This window comes from Brachionichthys hirsutus, chromosome 23 (genome assembly GCF_040956055.1).
Source record: "Brachionichthys hirsutus isolate HB-005 chromosome 23, CSIRO-AGI_Bhir_v1, whole genome shotgun sequence".
NCBI classification, from domain to species: domain Eukaryota; kingdom Metazoa; phylum Chordata; class Actinopteri; order Lophiiformes; family Brachionichthyidae; genus Brachionichthys; species Brachionichthys hirsutus.
In genome coordinates, this window is record NC_090919.1 from 2,448,779 (window position 1) to 2,472,445 (window position 23,667).

At 52.3% G+C, this 23,667-nt stretch overlaps 1 protein-coding gene and 1 non-coding gene across 2 annotated transcripts; one reads left to right on the plus strand and one right to left on the minus strand.

The window, feature by feature from the left end:
- Window positions 1–2,329: 2,329 nt before the first annotated feature.
- chd3 (chromodomain helicase DNA binding protein 3) lies at window positions 2,330–21,028 on the minus strand. The gene is given in 44 exon segments (XM_068755757.1): window positions 2,330–2,592; window positions 4,963–5,089; window positions 5,374–5,537; window positions 6,035–6,230; window positions 7,255–7,387; window positions 7,945–8,053; window positions 8,691–8,822; window positions 8,909–9,019; window positions 9,097–9,307; window positions 9,438–9,604; window positions 9,717–9,879; window positions 10,078–10,222; window positions 10,308–10,441; window positions 10,516–10,601; window positions 11,288–11,374; window positions 11,631–11,808; window positions 11,986–12,227; window positions 12,230–12,485; window positions 12,586–12,710; window positions 12,804–12,921; window positions 13,128–13,259; window positions 13,581–13,722; window positions 13,804–13,977; window positions 14,064–14,185; window positions 14,464–14,601; window positions 14,697–14,897; window positions 14,973–15,164; window positions 15,247–15,343; window positions 15,447–15,578; window positions 15,931–16,154; window positions 16,283–16,329; window positions 16,332–16,485; window positions 16,582–16,818; window positions 16,821–16,850; window positions 17,164–17,333; window positions 17,468–17,597; window positions 17,689–17,822; window positions 17,938–18,015; window positions 18,018–18,190; window positions 18,292–18,419; window positions 18,487–18,675; window positions 18,757–18,864; window positions 20,823–20,998; window positions 21,001–21,028. Coding segments are annotated over 44 exon segments (6,483 nt in total).
- A 2,346-nt stretch (window positions 21,029–23,374) lies between these two features.
- On the plus strand, window positions 23,375–23,448 carry trnan-guu (transfer RNA asparagine (anticodon GUU)). Its single transcript has one exon. It is a non-coding gene; the product is annotated as a tRNA-Asn (tRNA).
- The last annotated feature ends 219 nt before the right edge of the window (window positions 23,449–23,667 follow it).

Sequence of the window (23,667 nt, forward strand, 5' to 3'; positions counted from 1 at the left end):
ACTCTCGCTTTGAGCCTCGGTCCAAAAAGCCATATTCTGTCATGTCGAGTACAATTAAAACTAAATTAAGACTCCACCTCTTTATCCCCCCCCCCCCCCTTTTGACAAAACAACATTATGGACATATAAGGTAAAGAAGCCGTGAAGACGACGTCGGACGGGGAACGCAAAGACGGCCTCGAACCCACGCCGCTCACCTCTGTCCATCTGGTTCCGCCCCGCAGCTTCCCAGTAGCGCCGACGACGTCGACAGATAAACGCTCGGGTTGTTCCCCAATATGGTTCGCAAAGCGCGAGTAGAAATCCGAGAACTCCATAAACCCAGACCTGGACATATGTCTACGATTCCCTAAAAACTTAATCGCAGACGTCTGCCAGCCCTAAACCTCCCGGAGACGCCGCCAGACGGTGCATCTCAAGTCCAGAAAGCATTCCTGGCCGACCCAGCATGCATCGCTCCGTTCGCAGGTCCAGCCTACTATTAGATACAAATGATTGCCGTCATTGCTAAAAAAAAAAAAACTTTAATCGGGAACAACCTCCTGTGTCTGAAGCATCAACTGCAAAAGCATAGGCTTGATTTCAGAATGGAAGACTTTACCCAACGGAGACTTGAGAGACTTTCGTGAAATCCGCGTCGCAAGAGTTTAGAGGTGGAATCGCGAGTCGAAGGCTTTCGCTATTAATAAAACAATAAATAAACGCAGGCTTCCAGATACGCCGCCATCTTTCTCTCATCCCTCTGAACATATCGAGAGACGCTTTGAAGTTTTCTGGACTATTCTGTGGAGAATCCTTCCAGCTATGACAGACCAAACGCAAGGACGTGGAACACGTCGCATTCACACACAGACGCTCCCATCGCCGGCCGCTCAACGGTCACGCTTTCCTCTTCCTGCTTGGCCTCCAAGTTTAAAGGGAAATACCACTCATTTTTACCTTCAAAATACTCATTCGTCGTAGAAAAGTTTTGGACTGTGTAACTGTTAAACTCTCTTCCTTCCCATAAAAAATAAAAAAATACAAATAAAAACTGAGGCAGATTGGTTCATCCTGGTCTTTAGCCGGGGGGGGGGGGGGTGTCACCCTGATGAACAGCCCTATTGCCCGTCCGCTGAGCTGGAAAACCGATGACACAGTCCAGAGTGTTTTACTTTCCGAGGGAACAAGGGGAATCCATCACGCTGTCAAAATAAAGAAACTTCCAAGGACAAAAAAAAACGTCTCCCCCCCCCCCCCCCCCCGCCTCGGGCTTCAAGTGAGTGTCCATTTGTCTTCGATGACAGACTTACAGTGTTTCGCTTTGGGCAACGGCTGCTCGTAAATAATGACCCTGGCTGCTATGATGCTCTCAAACAGGATCTAAAGTGATATTCTCCCTTTTAGCTACCCCCCCCCCCCTCCCGACAAGAAGGTGCAAAAGTTAGTATGCGTTGCAAATACAGTAACGTTTTGCTCAATACCAGTCCGTGAGATTGAGCGAAAGCAACACTTCTGCTACCGATTGTTGGACAAAGGCAGCGTCGAGGTTACGGGTTTCCGTCTCTACGCCTGGTTGGATTCAGGAATGCTCGTGCGAGAGTCCGTTTTCGACAGGCGGTCCCTTTTCTATTCCGTGCTTGGATTTCAGCAGATAAATAAAGTTTTTTTTTTTGCAGGTTTCTAGGTTGTGTGTGAGGTCCGCAGTGTGTACATATATATATATATATATATATATACTCGTACTGCATGAGTGTGTGAGAGAGAGAGCGAGAGGCAGAGAAGGGGAGACGGAGGAGGACTGGAGGACCGTGGAGGAATGCGGGAGGACGGGGTCAGAGGCAAGAGGGCAGGCTTGTTCAGTCAGCCGCAGATGAGGAATTGATCCGGGGGGAAATCTTTTTTTTTTTCTCGCCACAGACGAAAAACTCTTGATAAGCTTGTCTGAGGATTTATAAAAAAGAGACCTCCTTTATTGCATTTCTCTGTATTCCCAGCCTCTCGACTCTACTTTGAGATCCAGCGTCCTCATAGCGTCTCTCCTTCTGCGCTCTGGTCTTCTTCCTTACGCTCCGATTTGCTTGTTCCAGGCTGATCTTCTTTCTTTTGCTGTCTCTCTGCCTTCACCCCCCCCCCCCTCCTCCCCATGGATCATTAATGGTTCTCTCTCCACGTCTCCCCTAGTTTGTTGGACCGTTCTCTCTCGCTCTCTCCCCGTAGCTGATTGCTTCTTTTCTCGGATCAAAGTGCCGTGCAACATTTTTTTGTCTCTCCTTCCTTCCAGAGCTGCATTCCAGCACGCTGCTCCTCTTTCCCTTCGTTAAGCCCCCCCCCCCCCCTTCCTTTCGCCTCACGGCTTCTTCGGTCGCCCGTTCCGCGGCAGGTTCTCCACCGTGTTGCTGAGCCTGTACTTGACGATGATGCTGTGCACCGTGGACTTGGGCATCCTCAGCTCCTGCCCGATGGCCCCCTCTGACTTGCCGTCCTTCCAGAGGTCCACAACCCGCTGCCGCTGCCCCACATCGTGCTCCTTGGTCTTCTGGCAAGCGGCGGTCGGCCCGCCGGCGGATCCCCAAGCGGCTCCCCCGGCGGCCCCAGCAGCAGCGACGGCTTCTGTGGGGGCAGACAAGCGGCAGACTGTAGCGGAGGATCGGAGAGGGAAGCAGGATAATGCGACACGTTACTGGAGGGAATTCTCTTTTAGTTTGCATCCCTCCTCTGCAGGAGGTCAGGGGTCAGGGATGAGCTACTGGAGCTGGCGGGCGGAAGGGTGGGGGGGGGGTTTCGCCACTTCGGCAGGGCAGGTTGCTTGTTGCAGTCACGAAGGGGCTTGAACCAGTGCCCAACTCCTACACCGTTCCGTCTAACGGCTCCTTTGCGTTCAGCACAGGGGTTGCTTCCTCGTTGCAGTAACGGTGGCTGAAAGAGGTCCCCCCCAACCACCCCCCCCCCCAAAAAAAAATCAAGATATTGAGCACATGGCGAGATATTATTGACCCGTGAGTCTGGCGGCAGCACAAGACGACTTCCTTGGAACACTTGGCGCATCGTTGCATTTAGAAGAGGGAGGGAATCCAGAAGGTCGTAAAGTCAGACCCCCCCCCCCCCCCACACACACACACACTCCCTGGCTGCATCTCAAGAGGTCAGAAAGCAGCTCGACCCCAATCAAGGCAGCAAAAGCGGCCTCATCTGCGCGTGCCCCCCCCCCCCCCCCCCCGTGCCCCACCAGAGAGTTCAGGATGTCCAGACGAAACTCGTCTCGGCTCCGCCGTTGGCCCGCGCGGCCCCCGCAGAGCCGAGAAGCCGCAGAGCAGCGTAACTATTCCTGACCCGCCGCCGTCGTGGGCCCGGCCCGGCCCCCCTCCGTCGGCTCGCGAGTCACAACACGAGGTTTACACAAGCAAACTGCCTCGGCGGTTTTCGGTCCCTCTCGAAATACCTCGGAACAAAGTCCGAATGTTTTCTTGGCTCGGCCGGATTCAGGCAGGCGGAGCGTAATGACATTTTCAGAGAGCTCTCGAAAAAATGCAATGCCTTTGACAGATGTCTTCAGTCTGCAATTACATAAATCAAGATACACTGAGTGAGAGCTGGGCGCTGCGGGTTTTTCTTTTTGGGGGGGGGGGGTATCGGGTTCGAGCAGTTATCTCTGCGATCTGAACATCGGAGAACACGAAAACACGCGCCGAGCTCGGAGTGCGTCTGCTGAGCAGATGCAGTTACCAAACTAATTACGAGAAAATCCATTCCCCCCCCCCGATTGCCAGCGCAGCGTCCTGACATACTGCAGACGGGGGGGGGGGGGGTTGGACGAGAGACCGAAACAGGACAGACTTTGAGTTTTACGAGTTTAATTCCAAAGCTCTCTGAATGAGACAAGCCACAACAGCAGTTCAAAAGAGACCCCCCCCCCCCCCCCCCAAAAAAACATCAACATGCTTGAAAGAGAAAATAGTCCTCAGACATGATAAGATGAAAATATATATTATATCGCTGTAATGTCCATTTCAGGTGTCTCTCAGAAGCTCTGCTGCAACAACAACAACAACAACACAAATAGAAGCAACATCTTAGATGACTTTTGCCCATCATCAGCGGATGTAGCCAAAGCTTGATATTTGCTTCTCTGTACGGGTGTCATGGAGGCTCTGCAGCCCCCCCCCCCCCCCCCCCCCAAAAAAAGCAGACCACAAGAACTTTGATTTTTGATTAGTGAGAAGGGTCTGCTTTTTCCTAATAGAGCTTTCACATAATGCTTGAGGTTTGTTTTCCATGCAAACCTCCAAAAAAAACAAAAAAAAAGTCAAATGCAGTATTTCACGAAGGTGCGACTCACGAAGATGCCGCGTGCGGATCACAAAATCAGCATTGGAAAACGTATCAAGCGTCTGGCATCTTCCCTAGAAATCTGATTGGCTCCCGCACAAAATGAACTCCAGCCTGATTGGTTGTTTATCTTTCTGTCCAGCAGCAATTTACACAAACATGCACACACACACACACACACACACAAAAAAAAAGTTACAAACAGATTCTGATGGAAATATTCAGACGCAGGGAAAAGACCAGCGCAACAATCCTTCATGCCTGCAGCTTCAAAGCTAGCGCTGCAGTCCCAGACAGAGTCGACCTGATGACATCACAACCACATTACACAGCAGTTCTTTTGCAAGCCGAGTAAATAACTTTGTCTAAATTCATTGGAGGCCTGAATAAGATCCGCCGGCACTCCCGCAATCAACAGCAACAAATCACTTCCTGTTCCAGAAGCAGCTACAGAGAGAAACACGGAAAAATCCGGCTTAAACCGCCAGAGCGTCGAACACAATGGATTATTTCCTAAAGTACCCCGGAAAACTACAAATACCCTAAATGCCACTTGTCTCTCTCGTCATCCACTTAGATCCCCCCCCAAACGATGCCTCCCAAGTTGGTTTTAACAACTGGGGGTTTCCGTCCACAGGAGCTTCAAGCACTGACCTGATATGAAGGATCCGGGGGTCATCTGGCTGTAATTGGCTCCTCCCATGTGCAGCGCGCTGGGAGGGGCGGGGGTGAAGGGGGCGCCGTAGTTCTGGGGTGTCGCGTACGGTCCTGGAGGTATGGGCTGCACGGAGAAGGAAGTGATTTATAGAAATAAAAAAAAGGAATGAAGAACAAACCACCTGCAAAGTTACATAAGCTGACTAAATATACGGCGACTGGACAGCCGCCAAAGAGAAAAATGCAGGTGGCTGACAAGATAATGGCGGCTCTGCCTTTCCATTGGCCGTCCTCCATCTATTATTTTTCCACAGGCTGCTCAGGCAGGTTTCAACCCGTGAAGCTTCCTGCTTCTTGTTTTTTTTCCGTTTTTGCATGAAAGAGGTGAAAGGAGGCGTCGCCGCTGACCGGGTGCGCGTGCGTCTCGGTGCCCTTGCTCGCCAGTCGGCTGAGGATGCTCCTCTCGGACATTTGCAGCCGGGAGGCGATGGGCGGGACCCTGGAGAGCGAGGCCGGTAGCCGGGTCACGTCTGCCTTCATGTCGCTCAGCAGCTCCTCCAGCTGGTTCAGCACTGCGATGACAACAACACAAATTTGTTGTCGGAATTCGGATTCATCCTTTTTTCGCGTTCTAGCTTTGACGTCATCCTTCGTTTTAACGATTAATACAGACAGTTTAATATCACGATTTCACCCGAGGGCTCGAATCAGGAGCTGGTAAAAAAAAAAAAAAAATGTTTTAAATTTATTATTTAGTATATCCAGCATAAAGACAATAAAAAGTGACAAATGTCTTATTGGTTCTGTAAACCTCTTGAGGCTATGACATGTGGCCTGTTTGAACGCTATAAATATATCTGATTCCCAAATAAACTTTCGTTCTATTTTTAGCAGATTTGCGTTCCCGTCCTTTATTGTCTCACCCCCCCTCCGTCATCACTTCCCCGCTCAACTCCCTGACTGTGCACCCGTAAATAGTAAATAGGAGGCAGGAACAGGAACAGCAGTGAAGTTTATGACGTCTTTCACACACACTTTTGATTGGCTCCCCCCCCTCCGCGACCCTGACCTTTGTGCAGAACGGCGTTGGCCGGCTTGTTGCCCGCCAGCGACTCTTTGCTGAGGTGCTGGTGCGATTCGGCGAGGCACTCCACCTCCGCAAAGCGTGCATTGAGCGCCATGGCCGGGTGGGTGGGGTCCTGGGTCATGTTAAGGTAGGCGGCCCTTCGCAACTGCTCCTCGATCACAAGCGCCTGCTCCAACAACTGGGAGACGAGAAAACACGCCGAGTCAGCTCAAACGAAACGGGAACGCAACGACTTTCACTGGCGGGTCCAGATTTCTGTAAAAGGAAGTGGTTGCATCACGTCGTGTCCCCCCCGGTTCTAATCCTGTTTAGTCTTTTAGTCATTACGCATTGCATTCTGGGAGTGCATGAATAACCCTTCTGAGCAAACTCAATTCTGTCTTTTTTCCAGCGGAAGCTAATTACATAAGAACAACAGGAATATGACAACAACTTCAGCCTACGGGTGAAAAAAAAAAATGACCTCAGTGGACGCAAATAAAATCGATCGAGCATCAAGTATCAAGCCTGACGTCAATGATTCCACTGAGAATTCTAAGGATGGCGTGTTCGAAAAGCGTTCACAAGATCAAAGGAAATTAGAGATTTATCATAGGAGCAGTTGGAGATAGAACCCGCCCACATCTCTAATGAAAGGAAACTCATATATTCAGTTCTGGTGTTAAATTTCAACAGATTAAAAAAATAAAATAAAATAATAAAACAGGAGAACAGAGTTATTAGACATCCCACTCTTACATCCCTTCTGTTCCAAATCCATTTTTATCAATGGTTTTCTGTTTCGGTTGGCATGGTAACAGCCTTGAGAAATGACGCGTCGTACAATAGTTCATTTGTGGGTGTGCGCTTCCTAGAAATGATTTATTTGCAGCAAATGTGTTGCATGAAAAAGGCTTTTCGGTGTCACGACCGATCCCAACAACAGCCCAGAGGGAGAGAAATTAGCGAGGGAGAGAAAAGAGATGGAGAGAGAGAGAGTAAATGAGGATGTTGAGGGCAGGATCTGAAACATGGCGGCCGGTCAAAAAGAGGATGAGGGATTTTCTAGTAATGCACCGTCAGCACCCCCCCCCCCCTCCCCCTCGGGCAACGTGTGGGTTTAGGGGCATCATCGATCAGGAGATGGAGAGGTCAAAGTTCTTTTCAACGCCTGAGAACATTTGTGAATAAAAAGAAATGGTGTTTAAAATAAATACGCTTACCTTGAAGCGTCGCGCCAGGAACTTGTTCTTCATCTCCAGGAAGTTGCCTTTATTCGCCTGCGATTTGAAAGGCTCGTTGACGATTGCGAACTGGGGATCGTTCTGGATGTCCTGCCACCGGGCGTAGCCGTGACTGGCGAAGGGGGGGGGGGGGGGGGTCAAGGGTCATGCTAAAGACGGCGTGTGACACTGCTGTGATGCTAACCATAAACGATTAGCACGGATTAACATGCATATTAGCATAAATAAAGAGCTAGCTGTCGAAAATCTAAATATTTTTTGGTGTGTATAGCGACAACAATTAGTAAAGGGAGTAATGCGGTGTAAATATAATGCGTAACGACTGTCTGACACGCCTGGCGGGTGTCCTTAGCTAATGCTAAGCTTAGCTAAAGCCTTGCAGCTACAGCATTGTCCTCAGAACAGTTCAATATTTCAGGAAAATAAACTTTCAGGCAGCTTCTTGAAAGAAAGAATTATTCCACCGTTATTTCAGCCTAAAAACAATTCGGCTTTGGATGAAAGCAGAGTTTAATGCGAATGCTGCGGGGCCACAACAGACTGAACAACGTGAAGTAAATGAGCCACAACGCCGCCTTCCAGCAAACTGCCGTGTCGACTGACGAAGGGCTGATAGAAAGATAAACACACGCCGGGGTCATCGCCTGGGCAACGTGCTGTCAAGGATACATCACGATTCCCGCCAGCAGCCAGAAGTCGTGTCTGCGGTGCCAGATCTCGTTCATCTTCCCGGAGGAGATGGCAGCCCGCTCCTCGTTCTGCCAGAGAGTGTGCAGCTCTGCGGGGCGACGTCAATGAGATTTGGTCAAAGGGGCCGAGTGAGCCGAAAATAGCTGCAGGTGGTTTTCCAATGAACATAAAGAGCTCTAAAAGGTAAAGATCATTTTCTGCCCCGGTAAGTGAAGGCAAGCAAAGAAAGCGTCTTTATTGCTTTAGTTGTAATTCTGCGTTACCACGCCTGCCGAGTGATTTTGTTTTAGTTGACCCCGGTTTTTGCCTTTCTCTTAATTCCCATCGCCGCAAAATACACACAAGAGCAGAGTCCCGGCTGTAACGTTTAACTCTTCTTCAGATGTCACGTATGACATCATAAAAGCTCCACGCGGAGGACGGATAGGATTTGACAAAATAAAGCAGTACCACCCCAAATCCATAGGGGGCAGTGCAGCCATAATGAAAACACGACAATTAAAAACGACATCGTCTTCTGCAGAATTCTCCGTCCCCATGTCACGATGCATTCACTCCTCATATATTACAGAGAAGAACACATTCCCCTCCCCTTTTTATTGTAATCACGACGTCAGAGTGACTTCCTCTACTGTCACTATTGAGACTTCCGACTCGCCACTGCCCCCCTGTGGATGTATCGATGCTCTGCCGCAGATTATTTGTCCTCGATTTGCGCGACTCACCCGTGAAGCCGCCGTCTGCGATGTTGAACATGAAGCGAGGTCGTTCCACGGGAGGCTTCCCGTTGCCCTTGGCAACCTCGTCCTTTGCGGCTTTGACTTCTTTCCCAGCATCCCTTTCAGCCTTGACTTCCTCTGTTACAACATAAAGGGGATCCTGAGTGGACGTTTGGGATCATGATGCGTTTGCGGCGGCGGCGTCTCCGACGGGCGAGACGCACCTTTCTTCGTGTCGGATGCCTCGGCCGTATCCTTGGCGTCGGTTGCTTCTGCTGCTGCTGCTGCAGGCGTCTCTTTGACTTTTTCCTTCTCCTCCGCCACCTTTTCTCCTTCTGCGGCAACAAAAAAAAATGATGTAAAATTCCCCGCAATGTCACGTTTGATCTTAACGGCTCGTTACGCCACGCACCCGATTTCTCCGGTTTGACCTCGGCGCTTTGCTTTGTTTCTTCTTTGCTCTCCTCCTCTTTCTTCTCTTCTGTTGAAGTGTCAGTTTCTTCCTTCTTCTCCTCCTCCGCCGCCTCCTCCTCCTCCTCCTCCTTAGGGGTGCTCCCCTCTTTTCCGTTGTTCTTCTGACCGGGGGGATCGTCTTGTGAGGTCTCCTTTGTCAAAGAGGGAAGCTACGGAAAGCAGCGGGGAGAGGAGAGTGTCCGTCAGTCACCGTCGTCACGGAAACGGAATTCGGGAAACAACATTTGTCCCTCAATACCTCGGTTGATTATTAACCGATGTTTAGGGAATTTGACGCACCTCGTCGGGATCTGGAGTCTTGTTGCCGTCCGATTCCTTCCCCTCCTCCTTCTCCTTCTCCTTCTCCTCCTTCTCCTTGTCAGCCAGCGCCTCTCCTCCCTCCTTGTCCTCCTCCTTGTCCGCATCTTTTGCGCTCTTTTCCAGCTTGTCCACAGGAGCAGGGGTCGCTGCGTGCATACACTCATATATCACTGTCGGTCAGCTTTAACGCCATCCTCGCCACGCTGATCTTTGCATGGAGCGCCCCCTGCTGGACATGAGCAGGACCTCGTCGCTTACCTGGCTTGGAGGTGCAAGGCGTGTTGTTGAAGCTGGCGTCCGGGGTGGGCGTGTCTGTCTTCGTGGCAGGAGAAGACGCCCTGGAGGAGGTCTTTTCCACCGTGACCTCGGGTTTGAGCTCTGGAAGACTCCACCGCCCGTTGATGTGCTCAAACTCCTGGATCTGGACACGAAACGAAAATAAAACGCTTGGCATGAACTCCTTTTACCTGATGCCACCTGAATTTAACTCCACACGCCCCACCCCCGCCGGCTTGGCGGTCTGCCCGGCACAGACGCACGATCAGGATGTCAGCAGGCATCGACAAGCATGGACTGAAAACTTGTCAAATATGTTTCAGTAAAAACCGCAGGGAAAAACCTTCTTCTTGACGAGAGACATGACGCCGATCCGGGTCAGGACCGGCTGCCGACACAGGCCCTCCCTCGGCACGCCGTCGGCGAACGTCTCGGCCCCGTCGGCCACCGGCTCGCAGAGGTGCCGCATGAAGAGAGACACGTAAGCTCTGGCCGAGAGAAGACAGCGGGAAAAAAAATGACCAAAGAAGACGATGGGAACCGAGTTTGCTCGACAGTCCCGCCCGTCCTCACTTGAATTCTTTCTCCATCTTGCCCCTGAGGTCTCTGACCAACCACTGCGAGCCGAAAGCGTCCTGAGACGGCATTCCCCAGCGCATCACGGCGTTCAGGAAGGCCTTCCTCTGGCGCGTGTTGAAACCCAGCACCTAGAAATGAGACGTTCCTTGAATGGATTTCCATCGCTGCTAAACACCCGACTTAAAAAGAACTGGCTCCAGACCTCGAGGTTGCCTCCCACTCGGGCCAGAAGAGGAGGCAAAGGTTTGTCCTTCTCGTTCCTCAAATGGCGCCGCGAGTGCCGTCGACCTGCGGGAAAGGAGAAACGATTTAAAGCTGCAGCAAAACGCAAACGACCTGATGGCATCGTCACTCTTGCGCCTCTGATTCGGACAATGGAAGTGTTATCAGTAGGATGACGCTCAAGCTAAAACGTCTTGATGATGTATTTTTGTGTGGAGACGCCGAAACCGAGCAAAGATCTGGGGGGGGGGGGGGGGGAAATGGTTTTCATTTAGCGTCACACTCCAAACGAGTGAGATCTGTAATGGCTGCCAGGTGGAACGCCGCGGACACGTTTCACACACTGGGGCCCACAAAGCGACGGCGTCCGCCCGGTCGTGTTTTGATGAAACGCTGTGGATGATGGTTGCTGTAGCGCCACCATCAGTACTACTGGCAGCACAACCAGCTAAGGGGGGGGGGGGGAGGTCCGGAAATAATCTGCAGACCGACGGGGTCATTGTGAAATTTAAAGCATCCAAAATCAAGAATCGAAAATGTCTGAAATGTTTTCCTCCGACTTTCGGAGGGCCAGAGGGAAGGAGGTGGACGAAGGTTTGAATTTTGGCAACCTGACTCAGCCTGTAAAAAGAAAATACATAAATTTCAACCTGTAATTCAACACAGACCAGTGTGTGTGTGTGTGTGTGTGTGTGTGCGTGCGTGCGTGCGTGTTTCATTGTGCGCTGCTCCTTTTCATCGTCTTTCCAAACCTTCTGGCCGATCATCAAAGTCCTCGTCCTCCTCCTCGGAGCCGACGGAGTACTCGGATTGGTTATCTGAAATGTCAGCGTGCCACTCTGAAAGCAGCAGATGGTGATCTGTCGTTAGGCCCCGCCCATTCACTCCAACTGTAGAGCAATAACTCAAATGGATTTATCGTAAAAGATTTCTACTACGATCGGAGGATTATGACAATACGGTAAAAAAAAATAATCATAGAACGCTTTCTGGCGGCGCCCGAAGGCGCTTTGCAATGAAGCCTCGCATTCACACGCACATTCACACGCCCCCGCCCCCGCCAAGGTGACCCTTTAAGAACCGCCCAGTCCCTACCTTGGTCCTCCTGCGCCGCGTCGTTGTAGTTCACGGGTTTGCGGTTCCTCTTGCCTTTACCCAATTTGCTCGCCAGGTCCTCCTGCTGCTGCTCGTAGTGATGCCTCAGCAGCTTCTCCCAATAATCCGGATCCACGTTCTCCTCCTGCTTGATGATCTCCCGCTCGACCTCCTCGACCTGGAGCGTCGGGGGGGGGGGGGAGAGCAAGCCGGAACGAAACGCCCCCTTCGTTTTTTTAAAAGTCCTAAACGCCGACGCCGGCGTTCGTAAAAACAACCGGCTACGTTTTACGGGACATTGAATGTCCAGGATTTGTCGCACGCAGACGTTTTTGGGACGGCTCCTCCCCCTTACCTTGTCCTCCTCGCGGACCATGTACTGCGCCACTTTGAAGGAGCTGAGGTACTCGTTCATGTTCTGCACGTCCGAGTCGTCGGTGGCGTCCTGGCTCCGGTCCAGCAGCCTCTCGATGGCGGTGCTGTCGTAGTGGATCACGCTGCCCTCGTCCTCGGCCTTGTCCCTCGAGCTGTTCTTCATCCCTGCAGACACGCGGCGTCCACAAAACCCGATTTGTAGCGCCGGCGAATCCGGAATCCCATCTCGCCGAAGCCGTCACTCCCACCTTCGACTTCATCCTTGAAGAGCTCCTCGGTGCCGAACTTCAGGATGTCGTCCAGCTCCTGCTTGGACATGGAGCCGGCTTTGGATCCCAGGCCCGGCCGGACCACCAGGTGGGTCAGCATCATCTTCCTCTTGGCCACCTGGGTGATGCGCTCCTCCACGCTGGCCCGCGTCACAAAGCGGTAGATCATCACCTTGTTGGCCTGGCCGATCCGGTGGGCTCGGCTGAACGCCTGGGGGGCAGGGGGGAGATTGATCCGTTACATCCCCCCCACCAGTGGACTCAAGCTTCCTCCCCGACCCGACCCTCCCCGGACCTGCTCATGCGAGTACCTGAATGTCGTTGTGAGGGTTCCAGTCGGAGTCGAAGATGACGACGGTGTCCGCCGTGGCCAGGTTGATGCCTAAACCGCCGGCCCGGGTGGAGAGGAGGAAGCAGAACTGACAAGCGCCGGGAGCTGGAGGAGGAGGAGGAGGAGAAAACGGCAGCATCGATCATGAACCTTCACAGACGGGGAGGCGCAGGAATATCACATCGGGAGGCATCCCACCATTGAAGCGGTCGATGGCTTCCTGTCTCAGCGCTCCCGTTACGCCGCCGTCAATTCTTTCGTACTTGTAGCCTTCGTGGTCCAAGAAATCCTCCAGCAAGTCCAACATCTTCGTCATCTGCGAACATGAAAGAGGAAGCTGAAGGTGCTGCCGCGTTTTTCCCAGGCGTACCGGGGATTATCCAGGAGCAGCTGGAATCCTTCTGCAGGCGTCCCGGGACTCATTCGACATCTGTGAATAGAGGCGTCCATCTGGTGCGTGTGTGCGTGTGTGTGTGTGTGTGTGTGTGTGTGTGTGTGCCTACTGTGTAAGCGAGTGTGCACCTGGGAGAAGACCAGCACTCGGTGGCCCTGCTCCTTCAGCTTCCTCAGCATCTTCTGCATCAGCGTCAGTTTCCCGGAGGCTTTGGTGAGGGCCGACCCCTCGTAAGCACCGTTGGGGGTTTTCTGAGCTTCCTAAAAAAACAAAGAAGAAGAAAGAACCGGCAAATAGCTCGATAGTCTGGAATGATATGATGAAACCTTTTTATTTTCTTACTGTAATGATGATAAATTATTATTATTTTATTAAAAGCATTTGCCGGTTGTCACCACAAGGTGTCACTGTTCTGCCATTCACACTTAATTCAGAAATAAGTGGAAAAAGTCACACAAAAAATAAAATAAGGAATTATTTTTGGATAGACTGCCCTTCGGATTGTCTATTAAATCTATATTAGTGACCACCGAGGGGCGCCCATGAGCACAAACAGAGCATGTCTGCGCCCGTTTGCTCACCATGGAGGCGACGGGGAAGAGGTAGGGGTGGTTGCAGCACTTCTTCAGGTCCATCATGATGTTGAGCAGGGACACCTGGTTCCCTCCGCCTTTAGAGTTCAGAGCCTCGAAGTTCTTGGTCAGAATCAGCTTGTAGTATTTCCTGGAAACATAAACGCCACCCCCCCCCCATCCATAAATGGAAAACCATCTCCACCCCCCCCACCCCATTGACGTGCCGTACTTCTGCATGGGGCTCAGCTCCACTCTGACAATCAGCTCGGTCTTGGCCGGCATGTTCTTGAAGACGTCGGCCTTCAGCCTCCGCAGCATGTGAGGCCCCAGGAGGTCGTGGAGCTTCTTGATCTGGTCCTCCTTGGAGATGTCGGCAAACTCCTCCAGAAAGCCCTCGAGGTTGCTGCACATAGAGAGAGACGGACCAGGTGAAGGACCGGGGACATTACAGCGTGTGTGTGTCTGTGTGTGTGTGTGTGCGTGTCCTACTTGAAGCGGTTGGGCGTGAGGAAGTTCAGCAGGTGAAACAGCTCCTCCAGGTTGTTCTGTAGAGGAGTTCCCGTCAGCAGCAGCTTGTGGTCGATCTTAAAGTCGTTGAGACGCCGGAAAAACTGCCAGAAGCAAGAAAAACTTCAAATTATTTGTCTGGAGAAAAAAATATTTTGTTATTGAAATTCATTGTAGTCATCACTTGTAATAATTTGTGATATGCAATTTATTTTTTATACGAAAGGAAAATGATTTTATGGGGGAACATGATCGAAATGCTATTTTGGAAGTGTTGCTGTTACACAGTTTGTCCAGCAGAGGGCAACAAGTTTTTTTTTTTCTCCCCAATTAAAAAAAAAAAAAAAGGAGTTAATTAAAAATGTTACATTCAGACGCACACCTTGGACTGGTTGTTCTTGAGGCGGTGGGCCTCGTCCACCACCAGACAGGCCCAGTCGATGGACTTCAGCGCCGTCTGGTCGATGGTCACCAACTCGTAGGAGGTCAGCAGCACGTGGAATTTAATCGGAGCCTCTCTCTGTAGCAAGATGAGAGCCCGGCACAGAAATCAGATTTGCCGCCAAAAGCAAAAGTGACCGACACAGAACACAAAGACTCCGCCTCCGTCCTCACCCTCAGCTTGAAGGCCCTCTTCCCTCCTTTGATGGCCGTGTCGTCAAAGGAGAACTCGTTCTCCCTGATGATGGCGCGGCTGTCTTTGTCCCCCGTGTACGTCACCACGTAGAAGTTGGGCGCCCACATCTCGAACTCCCTCTCCCAATTGATGATGGTGGAGAGAGGGGCGCTGACCAGGAACGGGCCCTTGGTGTGACCCTAGGGAGGAGGGAGGAGACGGTCAGCGTCAGGCCGCCCACGAGGAGGAGCGGTGGGCGGGGGGGCTCCAGAAACCTCCGTGAAGAGCGAGTACAGGAAGACGATGGTCTGGATGGTCTTGCCGAGGCCCATCTCGTCGGCCAGGATGGTGTCGGTGCCCTGAGCCCAGGAAAACCGGAGCCAGTTCAGGCCTTCCAGCTGGTACAGGTGCAGCGTCCCGCCCGTCGACGTGACGAAGTCTGGCTGCTCTTCGTATTTTATTGTCGGCTGAAAGACACAAAAAAAAAAAGGCAAATTAGAGAGGAGAGATTTAAAAGAAAATAGAAAATCAAAAAAAGAGACGCCTCACGTCGGTGACCGGCGAGGCAGGAGACTCCTCGCCGCCCTCCTGGTTTTTGCTCCTCATCCTCTTGGGTTTGTCCGGGTCCTCCTTCATTATCAGATCTCTTGAGAAGCAGATGAGACGGGCGCCACTGTTAAACGCGCGGCGGCGGGTCGGCGGGGAAAGCCCGGCGTGGGGGGGGGGGGGGGGGGGGGGGCGTCTCCTACCTGTGTCTCCAGTAGTTGTTCTTGTAAACTGCAAAGTTGGGCACTTCCAGGTCGTCTCTCTCCCAGGTGCACTGGTCGTAGGTCAGGTCTCTCCATTTCACCAGGTAGTGGTAATTCACCTTTTTATCCACACTGGGGGGGGGGGGGGGGACGGTATTTAATGTAACACGCTGCATTGGGAGTCACATTTCCTCTGACGTCGTCCGGCCTGCCACGTATTGATTTTCTATTTTTGCCGCCGCGCCCTTCCCTCTCGCTCTCTTTCCTACCTTCTTGAAAACGCATCGTGTGTTTTTTTTTCACACACGCAGGTTTTTACTCGGGCTGCTTGGATTTATTCGCGTTTTATTTTCCTTGAAAATGTCATTTCGAGGAAGAAAGAAATTCGGAGAAAATTTTACATTTGTCAGAAATGTGTCGAATTTCTTTGTTGGTTGAATAAAGGTTTACCCAGGAAGTGAACAAACGCTGCTCGTCCTCTCACCTGTGGTTAATGATGCGGTGGATCATCATCCACTCGGGCTTGATGCCGTACTTGTAGTACTTGTCTTCCAGGACGGCGTACTGGGGATCCTTGGCCCGCCTCTTCTCGCTCTTCCCGACTCCGTTGTCGTCCTCGCCGCCCGAGCCGTAATCCAGACTCGGCGGTTCGTCCATATCCGTCTTCCTCTGGTAGTTCCTGTACATCACCGAGTGGAAGATCTCCAGCTGCAGGGAGGGGGAAAAAGGAAGGAGAAGAAGAATGATTCCTACTCGCCGGAACGGCGGCATTCCTTCGCTTGTACGCCGGCGAAAGGGGGACGATCCAGAATGGACAAGAGGACGGCGTCCCGTACCTGCAGCTCGGTGATCCAGGTGCAGTGCCAGAAGGACTGCCCGTCAATTTGACAAAGAACTCCCTCTCGGCTCTGCCCTTCATCGGGGGTGGCAGGGGGGCGTCCGGCGGGGCATCGGGAGCAGGGGGGACGGGAATGGGAGGTGGAGGGTCGCCCCATCGCCAGTGGAGGATCTTCTGGACACGCCCTTTGATTGGCGGACACTAGAGACGTCAAACACAGAGCGGTAAGTCCTCGGGACAGCTGTCCTGTCCTCCTCAGCGACCCCGTCGCCTGCCAGGATGTCTTTCGCTACGCACCGTGCAGCGAGGACAAAGCCACTCCCCGTTGGGGATCTCCGGGAGGGGGGGGTTCAGGCAGTGGATGTGGTACGAGGAGGTGCAGGTGTCGCAGCACAGCAGCTCGCCGCCGTCTTTGCACGCCCGACAGAACTCCATGTGGTCGTCCTCTTCGTCCGCCCCGGCGGCGACCCCAGCGACCCCGGGGTCTGAGGTCACTCTGTCCTCACTGTCCTCCTCGAAGTCCTCAAAGTCCTCGTCTTCGCCTCCCACTGGATTCCTTCTTTCTCCTGGGGAGGGCGACATTTATTTCACTTTCATTCATTCAAACTGGGTTCGGGCGACTCCTATTGGTTTTTGGATTGGATGTGGCGAAATAGCTCAAGAGCGCCCCCTAGCCAAATTCAAAGAATCAACATTTCATGATTTTATTTTTTAAAAGCATAACGTTTTTTTGTACCTCTGAAGCTCGCACGAATTCTTCTAAGGGATTCGACCCGACCAATTTCACATTTGCGTAAATCCCGTCGCCACGGAGACAAAACCCGAACAAAAAAGGTTTTGAAACGAGGCGATTCACTCGAACGACGCTCCACGACTCACGCAGTGGGGGCAGCTCCATTTGCCCTCGGGGGCTTTGTCCAGCTCGGGCTCGAGGCAGACAAGGTGGTAAGCGCGGGACAAGTTGTCGCACAGGATGATCTCGCCGCCTTGCTGGCACACCTCGCAGTAGTCCTGATGGTCCGTCTCGTAGCCATCGCCTTCGTCCTCACCCGGGGGCTGGAAGTCAACAAAACACAAAAAACAGAAATGGTTTTTTCCCATTGGGAGAAAACGTTGGACAAATGTGGACAGATGTGGACACTAATCGAGACGAGCGTCCAACTACAGGTGAGCTGGTGCTTACTTTTCTTCTTCTTCTTGGCGGGCCGCCCCCGTTTGTTCTTCTTGACGCGGCCGGAGCTGTCGGAGCGGACCGACGAGCTGTGGACGCTGGAGTCCTCCTGCTCCGACTCGTCCTCGTCCGGCTCGTCGCTCTGGGGGGGGGGGGGGGGGGGGGGCAAGTTAACGTGAACGAACGAAAGGCAGAGGAGGTGTGGAGGAACGAAAGGCGAGGCCGCCACTCACCGAGCAGCTCTTCTTCCTCTTGGCGCCGACGGGCGACAGTTTGATCCGAATGGGCGCCATCTTTTTAGCCTTGGCCGCCGCTTTTTTCTTTTCTGGCACTCGAGGACTTTTGCTGCGCTTTTTGTAGCCGGGGCCTGGACAGGAAGAGCAGCTGGCGTTAAGACGCGTGTTCAGAATGACAAATCCTACTCGACTACTCGTGTCTGATTTACCGGGATGCGACACAAGATCTTAAATGACCCCACCCACCTTTGCCCTCTTTCGTTTTGGCCTTCCTGACGGGCGCCGGCTGCGGTGGTGGCGGCGGCGGCGACTCCGGCGCGAAGCGGTCGCTGCAGAGACCTGCTCGGCGACCGCGATGGCGGCCGCGGCGGCGGCGGCTGCCACGGCGGCGGCGTTGCCCTTGAACGGGTTGTTGGAGCTGAACTCCCTCCACTTGGCCCCCAGGATGGTCATCATCTTCGACATGGGGATCTTCGGGTTCTTCTTGGCTATCATCGGCCTGGGGGGGGGCACAGGAAATGCAACCGTTCGAAAATCCTATATGTACACGTTTTCAGAGCGCTGAGTAAAACATAGTAGTAGTATTCGTAGTACTAGTACCTCATGAACTGGCTGAAGGCTTTATAGTTGGTGAGCTCCCCGTAGTCTTCCTCGGTGAAGGTGTGATCCACATCCTCCAGACCCCAATCCCTCGCCAGCTGGGCCGAGGTCTTCTGCTCCGTCGGTTGCTGAGGAGAAACCTCCGATCAGAACGATGGATTACGCATCCAACAAGGCCAAGGGGGGGGGCTATACCTTTGTCGATTCCTCCTGGCTGCTGTCTCGGTCCCCGTCGTCTTTTTTCTTCTTCTTGGTTTTCTTCTCCTTCCTTTCTTTATGCTTCCTCTTTTTCTTCTTCTCTCCAGAGCCGTAGTCGCTGGCGACGCTGTCCGAGTTCTCGCCGTAGTCCCGCTCCCTGTCCGAGTCCCTGTCTGCATCGCTGTCCTGAGAGGAAGAGGAGGGAGGATGTAGAAAAGGCGACCATGGGGTGGGGGGGGGGGAGGGGGAGGAGCCAAGCAAACTCACGATCTTCTTGCGCTTTTTCGTTTTGGCAGGTTTCCCCTCTTTGTTTTTCTTCTTTGTGTCTTTCTTCTTCTTCGGCCGGCCTTTCTTCCTGCAGGGGGGGCCTCGCTCCTCCGGCGTCTTCGCCGCTCTGCTGGAGGGGGGGGGGGGCGGTATCTGAATCAGACGAACAATAATCTCCCCAAACAACCGGCTAATCCCGGCTGGACATAATTACACTCAACAAAAGGCTAGATTACGACCACGGGAGCGACGCCGACCTCTGACCTGCACAGAGCCGCGACACGTGTTACATGCCCCCCCCCCAATCGATCAGCAGTACGTCTGAAGGAGGAACAAAGAAGCGCGTACGAATATAAAGATCAGAGATCAGGTCATTCCAAGGAGGACGCATCTCCGTCCGTGAGGAAGAGGAAGATCGGCTCTCATTGACGGGAATCCCAAGAAGACCGTCCCAGAGGACGTCCCTCATCCGTCCCTCGTCCACCACAGAAAGTCTCCGGTGGCATTTGAATAAAGTGTCTGCTTTATTTAACGAAGTTGCATCATTTTCAGCCTTCTGGATTATATTTAGAGATTTATCTTTGAACTCTTCTGGATCGATTGTGAACAGCTGATAAATTAGCATATTGGAATCACTCGCAGCTTCCGTCTGCGTCTCTCTGCCTTTGTTGCAGCAAAACGTCAGACCAGCTATTATTCCCGGTGCGACGTTTAGATCGATCCGATTAGCAACCTGGAAGAGAGAAGAAGAAGAAGAAGAAGAAAGAGACGTGGAGACGCGGAGGACAGAAAGTGTCCTCAGTGGACGGACTGCGCTGCGTTCACACGGGTTTTTATTGTCTGCTGCCTTTGTTGGTGGTGGTGGGGGGGTGGGGGCACCCCCCCCTCCAGCACCCCCCCAACCTTCCCGCCTCTCTGTGCAGCGCGCAGCCGAACGAAGACGCGCCGGGGGCGGCGGCAGCAGGCACGCGGGGCTCGGTGCTTCAGAGGCCCGCAGCGGGACGGCTTCCTGCCCCCCCCCCCACGCGGTTTAATCCCCACACCGGGACCCCAGTCACCGCTAAGCAGAGGTCGTGACGGGGGCTTCATGTCCTCTTCGCTGATTACACCTAAAGACAATGCAGCGGAGGATGAAGATGATGAAGATGATGAAGATAAAGATGAAGATGCACTGAAACGTGGAGCGACATATCTTTAGCGTGGAATTTACAACTCGCGACGCTGAACGAACGTTGTCACTGTTTGTTGCGGCGTGGTTTTTAACCATCTAACCCCCCCTTAGCCCCCCCCCCCCCCCAGCGTCGCCAGTCAGCAGCTGCCCTATGTTCACCTGTCAAAAGAGGAAGAGGAGGCAACGTTTGTCTCGCTTTGACGTTATTGTGCAGCTCTGGGTAATATCTAATAATCTAATAATCTAACAATCTCCCGCAGAGATCGGGGGGGGGGGGGTCCTCAGTCACAGCCTTTCAGCCCACCGGCCCTTCAGGGTCGAGTTTATTCCCCCCCCCCGCAGCTCATTGAAAAGTCAGGTCAAGTTTAAGGAGCTGTCAGAAGAAGGGAGAGGGGGGGGGGGGCGCGGGGGGTTAAGGGACGAGCAATTTTTATTCCGTGGAGAAAAGTGAGCTTCTGTCGGCGGCAAGTTGGTTTCAACTTTTGTTGGGCTGTGACAGAAGAGGAGAACGGAGCACCGGGAACACCGGGGACACGGGAACACCGGGACACGGGAACGCTGGAGCACCGGGACACGGAACGCGTCTGCCGGCTTTCTGTTCCCGACGAACCGGAGTTGTGTTTTCTTCCCGACCCCCGCAGCGCGTCGGCGCTAAATCACCGCGACCGGAGGGAGTTTTGCGCGGCGCGGCGCCTCTTTCTTTAAAAAAAAGAAAAGAAAATCTGTCTGTAAATTCTATTTGATTCGCGCCGAGTCATCGATGGGGCGTCCTGTTCCCGATCAGACCCGGAGACGCGCATTTGGGGGGGGGGGGGGGGCAAAAAAAAAAAAACCTACTTCCAAATCCCACTATGTCCACGACGGCTCGTGTTTTTTTTTTTTTATTCCCCTCTGCGCTCCCCCCCCCGGACTCGACTTCGCGTTTTCTACTCTTACCTGGCGCGGCCGGTAGTGCAGTTTCCCGAGACGCCGCCGGCGAGTTTATGTCGCTTGCGTTCTCGTCTGGGTCTCCGTCGTCGTCGTCTTCTTCATCGAAATCTCCTCCCTCGGAGCGGAGCACCGAGCCCTCGTCTTCTCACGGGACCGGAGAGGAGAGGACATCGCGCTCCGGTCATCGGGCGCGTCCCCGGATCCAAAAAAGCGGCTTTCTTGCGCGAATGAATGATATTTATTCAATATTCAAATCGGCACAGCAGAAGGGAAAAAAAAAAGTGGGGGGCGTTTTGAAATATTTTACACTAGGCAGAGCAACAAAGATGGCCGCCCTCTTATATTTATTTTTTAACAACCCCCCCCCCAATAAGAAAAAAAAAAAAAATCCCCTTACATAAAAAATGGCTGACTACATTATTTCAGAACGCACCCCCCTCCTCCTTTCTCTCTCTCTCTCTCCGTCTGTTTCTCCCTTTGCGCGCCCCCCCTCCCTCCCTAAAAACGTACACATTGTTACCAGAAAAAAGGGGTGTGTGCGTGTGTGTGTGTGTGTGTGTGTGTGTGTGCGCGCGTGTAAGTTACATTATTGTTTGTTTCTTTTCTGTCTGCCACCCCCCCTTTTTTTTCCTTCCCCCCCCTCCCACTATTTCCCTCCCCAAGTCCGGATCAGTCACGCACACGCGCCTGGTGTCACTGTCACGATCACACGCAACAACTCTCGCTTTCTGCATTGCAGAGCCCGACACAAATCTATCAAATATGCCCCCCCCCCCCCCCCCGTGGAATAGAAAGTATTTCGTAAGGGGGGGGGGGATCTGCAGCAGCCATGCCCAGATTTACATCAGATTGTGTTGCTTTAAAAATTAACTATTTGTGGTGGGGATGAAAGCGATTCAGAATATGCAAATGACGCCCCCCCCCCGCGCCTCCCCCCCTCCCTCGATGAAGCGCCGTATTCCAGAGCGCAGAGCGCATGATCCAGCTCTACAGAGAAACACGAGCACGTTGGTGAGCTCTTACTGCGCTAACGGGACGGCAGGAAGGCCATGGGAACCCCCCCCCCCCCCCATCCTGCCCCGGGTGGCTGCTCGGGGGTATTTCTGTGCGGACAAAGGGTGTTTTTGATTTACCCCCCCCCCCCCCCCGCACATTCAAACCTCGCTGCAAAAAATAAAGGTCAGACATGAGGAAGTGTGGATGAAAAAAAATAAACCAAAATTATTCAGCGTTGACCTGGAATCTATTCTATTAAATATTAATATTTAATTATCTTACATAATCTTTACAAAAGAAATAGTAACAAAATGTTAAAGCTGTGAATGCATTTACTATGTGAATGACATTAACTATATAATTATTAAATATACACTTCCTATAGATTTGATTTGATTTTTTTTTTGCTTCATCAAGGTATTTCTGTCTCTGCTGAGAAAAGAAAAAGGAGGAGGACCCCCCCCCACACACAAATCAGGCAAAAGCTCGAGGCCCTCCTGGGAAAGTGGGGGACTCCATCCTCCCCACAGGGGGGGGGGGGCTCCATCCTTCCGAATCCCCTCCACAGGTGCTGATGTCTCACAGCTGGGTCGCGATAATGCTAACATGCACTTCAGTGACGCCTCCATCTGCCCCCCCCCACCACCACCACCACCACAAAGCCTCCGGCGAGACGCCTGTGACATCTTCCTCACGCCTCAGAATCCATTTCGCCACACGAAAACGACAGGGAGAGCCAGGCAGCAGGCCGCAGGCCCTGACACACTGCACTACTGCGCCGTGCCCCCCCCACCCCCCCCCCTCCGTGTCCTTTTGGCAGGGAGACATGCAGAGAATGAGAGGGAAAAGCGCCCCCCCCCCCCTTGGGTGCTCGAGCTAACCCAGATTTTATGCAGCGTGACACCGAGGAGGACACCAGCTCCATTCAGAGCTGAGCCGTCTGAACCGAGGCAGAGCTTACATCACATTTATCCATGGGGGGGGGGGGGCATGGGGAAAAGGTTAGCTTTACGAACCCCCGACAGAGTGAGTGACGTATTCCTTTAGTGGGGTTTATTTTAAGCTCATGTAAGGAGATCATGGTTTCGAGGCCTTTGCTTTTATTTCGTTTTGTGCAGGCTGACCCCCCCCCCCCCCCTCCTAGATAATCAATATCCTGATTTTAACTGAACCTCTTTTTTATAGTAGTACTATCCTGTGTCCCTGTTTTACTTCAGATTTTTGTATTTATCTCCTTACAAAATAAATTATTAAAAGAATTGCTTGTGAATAGAACACGTTTTGTAAGCGTCTTTATTCTTCTCTGAATTATTATTGTTTATATTTAAACGTTTGTAGTTTACACTAAATACTCACTTTGCTGTATTGTGATTGTATTTTTCCTATCAAGGAGAGAAACAGGCCCAATAATGACTCAACAAATCGAATGACGGTACTCCTTGAGGAGGCGGGGCTTACCAGTTCGTCCCCGCTTCCGGTGACACAGCTTGAATAACTAGGCCACACCTCTGTTGAGCGCGAGTCTCTGTGGCGCAATTGGTTAGCGCGTTCGGCTGTTAACCGAAAGGTTGGTGGTTCGAGCCCACCCAGGGACGAACTCTTTTCGCGTTTTTCATTTTAAGTATTTCATTTCTACGCTCCGGTTTTAAACATCTAGCAGAGATCTCTCTTTTGCATTTTCTCCCGTTTCGTGTGGCTGTTGATTCCGGTCCTTCGTAGGACTAAAAAAATAAAACTGAACTAAAAAAGAAATAACTGTGGATTCTGTGAATCAGAAACATTCATGAAAACTGGTGAAAAAACGTTTAGCTGAT